At 36.6% G+C, this 10,980-nt stretch overlaps 1 protein-coding gene across 1 annotated transcript; it reads right to left on the bottom strand.

Moving 5' to 3' along the window:
* Window positions 1–1,532: 1,532 nt before the first annotated feature.
* LOC116118564 (ABC transporter B family member 26, chloroplastic-like) lies at window positions 1,533–3,810 on the bottom strand. Its single transcript, XM_031404542.1, has 7 exons — window positions 3,664–3,810; window positions 3,506–3,580; window positions 2,907–2,981; window positions 2,541–2,822; window positions 2,365–2,429; window positions 2,225–2,285; window positions 1,533–2,058 (listed from the first exon to the last, which is right to left on the bottom strand). The coding sequence occupies exons 4-7, from the start codon at window positions 2,802–2,804 to the stop codon at window positions 1,978–1,980; spliced, it is 471 nt and encodes a 156-aa protein (XP_031260402.1). The 5' UTR covers window positions 2,805–2,822; window positions 2,907–2,981; window positions 3,506–3,580; window positions 3,664–3,810; the 3' UTR covers window positions 1,533–1,977.
* Window positions 3,811–10,980: the final 7,170 nt, after the last annotated feature.

Below are 10,980 nucleotides of genomic sequence, written 5' to 3' on the forward strand. Positions count from 1 at the left end.
ATGTTTCCACCCGAGGTTTGGCGAAATCCTAAGCAGATACCCCATTTCCTTTTATTTCAGATTTTCACCCCTAAACTAATTCATTTTTTTTTTATTTTAACAATGAAAGATTAAAATAGTCTTTATCCTATTTTGATACTGAAAAAAGAAAATAATCCTAAAAAACCCCAAATCTCAAATTTCTCTCCACCTCCACCTTTGCCTTTTCATCTTTCACTTTCTCTCATCTTTGTCGGTGTCGTCGCCACCCATTTTTCGATCCTTTCCTATAATGAAGCCCAGATCTAGTAGTGACTATCCATCTCTCTCTTACATTCCTCCATTTTTTTTCTTCTTCATCACATGATTTTGCCTTTCCCGTGAGTGTAGTGTCCAACCACTTGATTCCGGCGTCACCGGACACCCCCATCACCACCAATCACTTCCCCTTAACCAACACACTAAAACCCCTCTCACCTCCGTCCCAGAGAACCTCTTAATCGCCAACCACCACAAATTTAGGGTTTGCATGATTTTTCCACTTTCCCGTTAATTCCGGTAATAGAAATCTCTCTCGTCAACGCCATTCACCTCACTGGCCTCCCCTCTCGAAAACCCCTTCCATCTTTGACAGTCGTTTGGTCATCGGTCGCCATCCATCACTTCCCCATCTCTTTGCGCGACAACTGGGTTTGGGTTGATTTGGAGCCTTTGTTTTGAGTTTGATTTGCTGCATTTTTGTTGTGTTTTGGAGTGAATTTAATTTGTTGATTGATTGTGGGTTTTTTCTGGTTGTTTTCCCCGCTGCTGTTGATTTTCCTTGCCACTACCATCACCTACCGCTTGTGTTTTGGAGTGAATTTGATTTGTTGATTGATTGTAGGGTGGGCTGACTGCGGTGGTGGTTGGGAATGAGGGTGGTTTGGCCAGTTGTGGTGGCGGTTTGGGATGGGTTGGCTTAGAATGGACTATGGTTTGGAATGGGGTGAAGGGCAGTTTCATAATAGCCTGTCACAGAACCAAACCGTCACTAACAACGTTTCATTTAAGTGTGGGGATTTGGAACAAATGGAACCAAGGGTATTCGCTTGGGATTTCGCCAAACCTCGAATGGGAATACGTCGTTTACTCTTTTATTTATAATTAAGAATCTATATTTTTTAAGAAAGAAATATATAGATGTGATTATTCATAAAACATACATAGTACATAAATTGAAAAATGCTGCAATTACAACCAAATCTTACAACATTTTCTTGCAACTCTAACATGTCAATAGATTGGCACTATTACATAAACTCTCACCACACCTAAGACATTGCTAGAAATAAACTATAAGAACGGTTGTTCCTTCGTAAGAAAATGAATAGTTGTTATTTAAGGAACAATTATTCATTTAATAAAGAATGACCATTCCTTCCGTGAGGAACGACTATCCTTCAGTATGATGAAATTGATGTGACACTAACAATTCATTTGTCCATTATCACGTCGGAGTTGTAAAAGAAATTGGTAAAACTAGATCGTGGGCTAAATAATATAATTATCTCATATTCATCTTTTATTAATACACCGTTAACAGATAGCTGTCACTGTAAACAAGTGCATTTGCCACTCAATTTTCTCTGGAAAGAAGCCCGTGAAGGGCTAAATAATGTCAATAGATAGAGTGCACCCACTTAATAAAAAATTGTCATTGTAAAGCTATCAGACTTGTTTGACGTGACGTCCGACTTCCTAGTTTCACATTTGCTTGTCTAGAGTTACACTGGTAATTACAACAAATGAATTTTGGTTACATCTGCTGCACTCCATTTATGGCGTCCTCGTATATTCATGGAGGATCGGAGGCATTGCAGCTTAATTGTATAATTCATCTTCAGTTCTGTTGTTGGGTATAAAACACAAGGGTCAGCCGTAGAAAAAATAGCTTCAACCTTTATCTCCTCATAAATAAGTTGAAATAAGGAGACCAACGTCCGATGTATTATCACACAATCATGCTACTGCATCAGCTTGTCTTCTGGTCAGTCTTGCATACAGGCCTTCTTTCCGGAGAAGCTCCCCGTGAGTGCCCATCTGTGATGGAATAAAAATTACGTTCATGGAGTATTTTTGTGGGTGAAGCATTCCCTTGTTTAATGAGGATAGAATTGTTAACAATCATGCAAATGATGGTAATGCTTTCAGAATCAATGATAGACATGATAGCAGCAGTCCAAACTAAATAAACTACAGTACCAACCTCAACAATGCGGCCACCATCCATTACCACTATCCTGTCGGCTGCTTGTATTGTGGAAAGCCTGTAGAGGATGAATAATTTAACTACAGACTCGAAAAAAATCACATAAAGGAAGGTATGGGATACTGGATTGTACTTACCTGTGTGCAATTACTAGTACAGTTCTCTTTGTCATCTTGTCGCTTCTCATAGAACGAAGAACACCCTAGATAGAGTGGCAAATATATACATTACATACAGAAAATATAGATCGTTTAGGTCTTATGAATTCTCTTTTTTATTAGCAAGGAACTGAACTATTGCCAAAAGTAGCTACCTTGATGTTGTGTTCACTCTCTGCATCCAATGCACTGGTGGCTTCATCAAGGATCAAAATAGTAGGGTCCCTAAGAATGGCACGAGCAATAGCAATTCGCTGCTTCTGTCCCCCACTAAGCAAATCATCATCAACAAGTGTTTCATAACCATTGGGCAGCGATGAGATGAAGTCATGGGCATATGCTTGCTTGGCAGCCCACTCAATATCCTCCTGCTTTATTTCTCGAGTACATCCATATTTAATATTTGAACTGATATCCATGCGGAAAAGTTTTGGTTCCTGTTCAAAACAATTTTTTGAGGAAAGATCTATCTCACTTACTGAATTTTATTAATTTTTGGGTGAAATGAATTAACAAAGAACCTGTCCAACATATCCAATTCTTTCCCTCAGCCACTTGATGTCAAGCTCTTTAAGAGGGAAGCCATCTATCAAAATCTGCAATTACAGGAACTGATGAAAACTCAACTGACTATTAATTAGAACAATAACAATAATAAGAGAACAGAATATCTGCTATCAATTTTTTTGGTTCAAACTCTTCAAAGGGAAGCCACCAAAAAACATTTAAAATTAGAAATACTATTGCTAATGACAGGTTCGATTAATGATCACCTGCATAACAAACAATGAACGTACAGCAGAAAATTGCTGATTAAAATGGTAATCACAAGATCATGAGTGTTTAAAAGATAAATGATATAAGCATCATCAACAAACAAAGATTGTATGATTAAAATCATAAGAAAAACAATTTGACACCAATCACATACATCGCCTTTTACTTTGTTGCTGTATTGAATCAAATAATATTATACATATATAACCAATCAAGAAGGAGTGAATGCTGATTTATTTATTCCTGATGGCAATATCTTTCATTTAATTGTCATAAAATTGTCTTCTGTTCCTAGTATGAACTGCAAGATGTTGGAACCACAAAATTGGACAAAGAAACCTACCTGACCACTAGTTGGTTCATAAAGATGGAGCAAAAGATTCACCAGGGTGCTTTTTCCGCTACCACTAAGACCGACCTAAGAAAAATTACAATTTGGCATATAAGTTACTATGATGGTTGTGGACGTGAAAGACCAAGGTGAGTGAATGAAACACTTACAATTGCAACCACTTCACTTGGATTCACTGAAATGCTAACATTTTGCAGTACAGGTACCTGTTCAATTGCATGCCAGTTAGCTATTGCAGTAGTAACAACAATGGAAGAATAGTTACAACTTAAATAATCATGCACTTTCCTATCTGCTCAACCTTCTAGGTTAAGTTATAACTTAAAATGGTATCACAGCCATGTTGACTAAATGATCTTGTGTTTGAATCCTTTCATTGTATAAATTAAATTATTAGTTTATTGTATGTGTCTTGGGTTAATACTTGTGTTGGTATTTGCTGATGGTTGTGTCAATCTATCAGCAAGGTACTTGAAAAGGCAAGTTGGAGCTCAACTACTATTGAGTTATTTACCTATTAGTTTAAGTATTTAGTGTTAACTTAAAAGAATTCTACAGTCAAATTAGTTTTCGATCCTGTCATGCTGAAGAAGAGATTATAAGATAATTGAGTAATCAATTGATCTCAATTTCAATATGCATGAGAGAAACCATATAACAACTCAAACAATTGGGCTGGGTAGTGGGCCTTTTGTGGGTTAACGCACACGTTCCCTACAACTTCATTATAGGGTGGATTTGGAACAAATGACCCAAGGTATCCCCTTGGATTTCACTAAACCTCGGATGAGAATAGTCGTTTACCTCTTTTATTTATAATTAAGATCTCTATTTTTTAAGAAAGAAATAATAGAGGTGATATTCATAAAACATAACATAGTACATAAATTGAAAAATGCTGCAACTACACCAATCTTCCAATTTTTCTTACAACTCTAACATGTCAGTAGATTGATACATACATCAACTCCCATCACACCTAAGACATTACTAGAAACAACAAAAGAAGTTGTTCCTTCGTAAGAAATGAATGTTGTTATTTAAGAACAATCTTCATTTTATAAAGAATGACATTCTTCTCGAGGAATTTAGCTGTCCGACCATCCAAGTTTCCATTTACAAAATGGTCATGAAAACTTTTTGATTTTTTTGGGTTAAAAATATGACGTGGCATACTTAAGTGTAATTAAAGCACAAAAAGGATTGGGTGAAAAGATTTAATATTTGTGGGTTAGAGTATATAAAGAGAAGTTGATTTAAAATTTGAAAGACAGAACACATTCTCTCAGGTTCTTCCCCCTCGTTTTTTCTTCCAATTTTCTGCAATTTCTCAATTTCTTTGCTCTTTGCATTTTTTTCATTCCTGCCATTCTCGATTAAGTTATAATAGCGAGTCCTTGAAGAAACAGAAAAAAACTCATATAACCTCCCAAATTGTAGGCACGACTGGGTTACAAAAATGGAGAAGAAGAAGTGTGTGGTGGAGTAACTTCTGATGACTAAGTTGCTCCACTAGGAGAGGAGACGGCGTCAGGAACATTCTATTGGCGAAACAAGGGAGGGCATAGTGAAATGAAACTGAAAAGGAGGATGCTGACGCAAATTCCAAGCGTCGGACAGGATCGCTTAAGCGATCTGGTATGACAGAAGAGCGCTTAAGAGATCTGGTATAAGCGATTTTAGATCGCTTAAGCGATTGTGCATCGGGTATAAGTTGATTCTGCCCAGACACGATCGCTTAACGATTATAAATCGCTAAAGCGACCAACGTTAAAAGCCAAGGATCGTTAAGCGATCATGCTGTCTAGCACTTATTATTTTCTTGTTCCTGACGCTTAGTGATCGTAGATCGCTTAAGCGACCAATAATAAAGCGAAGAATCGCTTAAGCGATCCTGCGTCTGGGCACTATTTATTGTCTTGTTCATGATCGCTTAAGCGACCATAGTAAAAGCGAAGAATCGCTTAAGCGATACACTTAATCACTTAGCGATTGTGCATCTAGGCAGAAGTTTATTCTGCCTCGGGTAATCGCTTAAGCGACCAGGTTAAAAGCAAAGGATCGCTTAAGCGATAGAATAAAATCGCTTAAGCGACGTGCGTCGGGCACTTATTGATTCTATCTGTTCATGATCGCTTAAGCACCAAGTGTAAAAGCATAGAATCACTTAAGCGATAACATAAATACCACCAGATCTCTTAAGTGTACAAGTCTAAATACACAGGATCGCTTAAGCGAGAAATGAAATTCTCTTAACGATCCAGTGTATTTGGATTATTTTTATGTATTTCCTAGATTGGTTTAAGCGTTAACACACTATCTTAAACATATAAGGTGTACGATTCTTCAGTGGACAATGACAAATACAACCAGATCCTTAAGTGACTAAGGTCTAAATACACAGGATCGCTTAAGCGAGAATGAAATCTCTTAAGCGATCCAATGTATTTGATATTTTTTATTGTGATTTCACTAGATTGGTTTAGTGATTAACCTATCTAGACATATAGGGTAGATTCATTCATGGACCATGACCATTATTATATTTTATTAAATTGTTTCTTTTACGGACTATATTAAAACATTTATGTTTATATAATTATTACATCTATATTAAACATATCAGGTGTACAGATTCGTTCAGTGGACCAAGACCGACGTTATTATATTTAATTAATTAGTTCTTTATGGCTATATTAAACATATTGGGTAGAATGTTTACGTTTATATTAACAATATCGTATCGATTTGTTCAGTAGCACATGACCATTATATTATTTTAATTAATTTCTTTACCCAAGCTAACACTAATATATGGTGTAGAAATGGTATGTTTACGTTATATTAAACCATATCAGGTTACGTCAGCATCAGTGGAGTGATGGCAATGGGCCGGGCCGGGACCGGGTACCCCTTGGCCAGGCCAAGCCCCGACCTCATGACCAGGCCCAAGCCCGGCCCGAGCCGCTACGGGTGATATAGCAAAGCCCAACCCGCCCGCCAGGTTTTTTTTATACCATAGGCCCGGCCCAAGCCCGCCTTTTTTAATAATGTTTTATTTTTAAATATTAAATAATTTCAATTTTTTATATTTTTAATTTAGAAATAGTTTTTAAATATTAATTGAAGCTAGTCCGCAATAATTTAAGCAATAATTGAGCAATAAAACTTCATAATTTTTATTACTACTCCTTTTCAGCTGTGGCATAATATGTTTGGTGAAATCCACTTTTATAAGTTGAACCAACCATCTAACTCATTTAAGGCAATTTTAACATGTAAACCTTCAATATGGAATAAAATTGAGGTTAGGGTTTGGGAAAATAGATATATATATTATATATATATTATATATATATCTATATATAATATATATATATATATATATATATATAGATATATTGAATTAAAATATATATAAGGGTAAATTATAAAATTAATACTAAAATTTTACGGCCGGGCCGGGCCTAAAGATGTACCATGCCCGGCCCGTACCCAGGTCGGTCCTTAAAATCAGCCCCGGCCCAAGCCCAAGCCCTCCAACCTCGTGTAACCCAGCCTCGTTTCGGGCCAGGCAGGTACCGAAAATGTGCGGGCCCATGCCATCTCTATAGTGACCATGACCGTTATATAATTTTAATTAATTAGTTCTTTACGGCTTGTTAAACATAGGTGTAGAATGTTACATCTATATTAAACATATCAGGTGTACGATTTGTTCAATAGACTATGACCGTTATTATATTTAATTAAATTAGTTTCTTTTACGGCTATATTAAACAATATAGTGTAGAATGTTTACATCTATATTAAACATATCAAGGTAGATTTGTTCAATAAGACTATGACCGTTATTATATTTAATTAAATTTAGTTCTTTTACGGAGCTATATTAAACACATATGGTGTAGAATGTTTACATCATATTAAACATACCAGAGTGTACGATTTGTTCAATAGACTATGACCTTATTAATTTTAATTAAATTAGTTCTTTTTACGCTATGTTAAACATATATGGTGTAGAAGTTTACATCTATATTAAACATATCAAGTGTAGATTTGTTCAATAGATTATGCGTTATTATATTTTATTAAATTAGTTCTTTTACGGCTATATTAACACATATGTGTGTAGAATGTTTACGTCTATATTAAACATATCAGGTGTACGATCATTCAGTGGCCATGACCGTTTAATTTTAATTAAATTAGTTCTTTTATTGGCTATATTAAACATATATGGTGTAGAATGTTACGTCTATATTAAAGCATACAAGTGTACGATTTCATTTGTGGATCATAACCGATATTATATTTAATTAAATTAGTTCTTTACGGCTATATTAAACAAATATGGTGTAGAATGTTTATACTATATTAAATATATCAGGTGTACGATTCATTCAGTTGACCATACCAATATTATTTTAATTAAATTAGTTTTTTTATGGCTATTTAAACATATATGATGTAGGAATGTTTACGTCATATTAACATATCAGATGTCAATTCGTTCGTTAGACCATGACCGTTTATTATATCTATTAAATAGTTTCTTTTACGGCATATTAAACAGATATGTTATAGAATGTTTATGTCTATATTAAACATATCAAGTGTAGATCATCCAGTGGACCATGACTGTCATGACTAGATCGCTTAAGCGATCCATCAGATCCAACAACATTTTCAGCCATCTCCACCTACAATCGTCCATCATATTCATACCCAAAACACATACCCAGAATAAATTTTCAACAATTTCACTCCTTTCAACTTGCATTACATCAAACACAACCAACAACCTAAACAATAAATCAAAATCTAACCCAAACCCCATCTATATTAAATCTTGTAAATCTAAATATAAAATGTAAAGAGGATATACACATACTTACAGAATGTCAGGAGAAGGAAGGAGTGGGATCTTGGTGGAGAATGTTAATGGTGGAGGAAGAAGAAAGTGTTAATGGCGGAAAAACAAGAGATATAGAGGAATGATGAAAAGAAGATGTAGACGAAGAACAAGATGCAACGAAGAAAGAAGTGTAAACAAAGATAAGAAGAAACCGCAACCAGATGGAGTTACGTTAATGGCGGGAGAGAAGAAGGTGTTTGGTTTGTTTGCAAGAATTTCAGATTTTTAAAAATATAGTATAATTTTTAAAAGATTACATAATACTTCATTAAGCCTAATTAAGCACTAATCAATTTAATTAATAAAACTTGATAGTCTTTTTATTTGTTGTAATAAACTGCCCCTCGTTTCTTCCTGGGAACAACTATCCTTCCGTATGATAAATGATGTGACAACTAATACTCCATTGTCATGTCCGGGTGTAAAAGAATTGGTAAAAATAGATCGTGGGCTAAATAATAATTACTCATATTCATCTTTTATAATACACCGTTAACAGAAGCTGTCACTGTAACAAGTGCATTTGCCACTCAATTTTTCTGGAAAGAAGCCCGGAAGGGCTAAATAATGTCAATAGATAGAGTGCACCCACTTAATAAAAATTGTCATTGTAAAACTACTCAGACTTGTTTGACGTGACGTCCGACTTCCTAGTTTCACATTTGCTTGTCTAGAGGTTACGTGGTGAAGATGATGATCCGCCGTGGGTGGTGGCTGTGGAGGCGGCGGCGGTGGCCTCATGTACCGGTGGGGCTGTTGGTACGCGTCCATTTTTGTTAATATTAGACTTCTCCTTGTTGAATGAGGAATAAAGAAAGGGGAGAAGCGATATTTTGTGACGAGCAGGTGCAGGGAGTCCCCGTGAGACCCGCTGTCGGGATATTTACTCTTCGTAAAGAGGTGAGAATTAACCTGGAAGCTTTTGTAGCGAGACTAAATGCGTTTAGATTTTTATTTATTTAGAGCAACCGACATGTTTCCACCCGAGGTTTGGCGAAATCCTAAGCAGATACCCCATTTCCTTTTATTTCAGATTTTCACCCCTAAACTAACTCTGTTTTCTTTATTTTAATAATAAAAGGCTAAAATAGTCTTTACTCTATTTTGATACTAAAAGAACAAAATAATCCTAAAAACCCCAAAATCTCAAATTTCTTTCCACCTCCACCTTCGCCTTTTCATCTTCCGCTTTCTCTCATCTTTGTCGGCGTCCCTGCCAGCCATTTTCTGATCCTTTCCGGTAATGAAGCCTAGATCTAGCGGTGATTATCCATCTCCCTCTTACATTCCTCCATTTTTTTCTTCTTCATCGCACGATTTTGCCTTTCCCGTGAGTGCAGTGCCCAACCGCCTAATTCCGGCGTCACCGGACAACCCCATCACCAGCAATCACTTCCCCTTAACCAACACACCAAAACCCCTCTCACCTCCATCCAAGAAAACCCCTTAATCGCCGACCACCACAAATCTAGGGTTTGCATTATTTTTCCATTTTCCCATCGATTCTGGCAACAAAAATCCCTCCCGTCAACGCCATTCACCTCACTGGCCTCCCCTCTCGAAAACCCCTTCCATCCCTGACAATCGTTTGGTTACCGATCGCCACCCATCACTTCCCCATCTCTTTGCGCGACAACTGGGTTTGGGTTGATTTAGAGCCTTTGTTTTGAGTTTGATTTGTTGCGTTTTTGTTGTGTTTTGGAGTGAATTTAATTTGTTGATTGGTTGTCGGTTTTTTTTTTTTTTTGGTTGTTTTCCCCGCTACTGCTGATTTTCCTTGCCACTACCGTCACCCACCACTTGTGTTTTGGAGTGAATTTGATTTGTTGATTGATTGTAGGGTGGGCTGACAGCGGTGCTGGTTTGGAATGATGGTGGTTTGGCCAGTTGTGGCGGCGGTTTGGGATGGGCTGGCTTAGAATGGACTATGGTTTGGAATGGGGTGAAGGGTAGTTTCGTAATAGCCTGTCACAGAACCAAACCGTTACTNGTCTATATTAAACATATCAAGTGTACGATTCATCCAGTGGACCATGACTGTCATGTACTAGATCGCTTAAGCGATCCATCAGATCCAAAACACATTTTCAGCCATCTCCACCTACAATCGGTCCATCATATTCATACCCAAAACACATACCCAGAATAAATTTTCAACAAATTTCACTCCTTTCAACTTGCATTACATCAAACACAACCCAACAACCTAAACAACTAAATCAAAATCATAACCCAAACCCCATCAATTATTAAATCTTTGTAAATCTAAATATAAAATGTAAAGAGGATATACACATACTTACACGAAATGTCAGGAGGAGGAGGAGTGGGATCTTTGGTGGAGAAGATGTTAATGGTGGAGGAAGAAGAAAGTGTTAATGGCGGAAAAACAAGAAGATATAGAGGAATGAGGAAAAAGAAGATGTAGACGAAGAACAAGATGCAGACGAAGAAGAAGATGTAAACAAAGATAAGAAGAAACAGCAACCAAGATGGAGATACGTTAATGGCGGGAGGAAGAAGAAGGTGTTTGGGTTTGTTTGCA

The sequence above is a fragment of the Pistacia vera genome, unplaced genomic scaffold (assembly GCF_008641045.1).
Source record: "Pistacia vera cultivar Batoury unplaced genomic scaffold, PisVer_v2 Contig849, whole genome shotgun sequence".
NCBI lineage: Eukaryota > Viridiplantae > Streptophyta > Magnoliopsida > Sapindales > Anacardiaceae > Pistacia > Pistacia vera.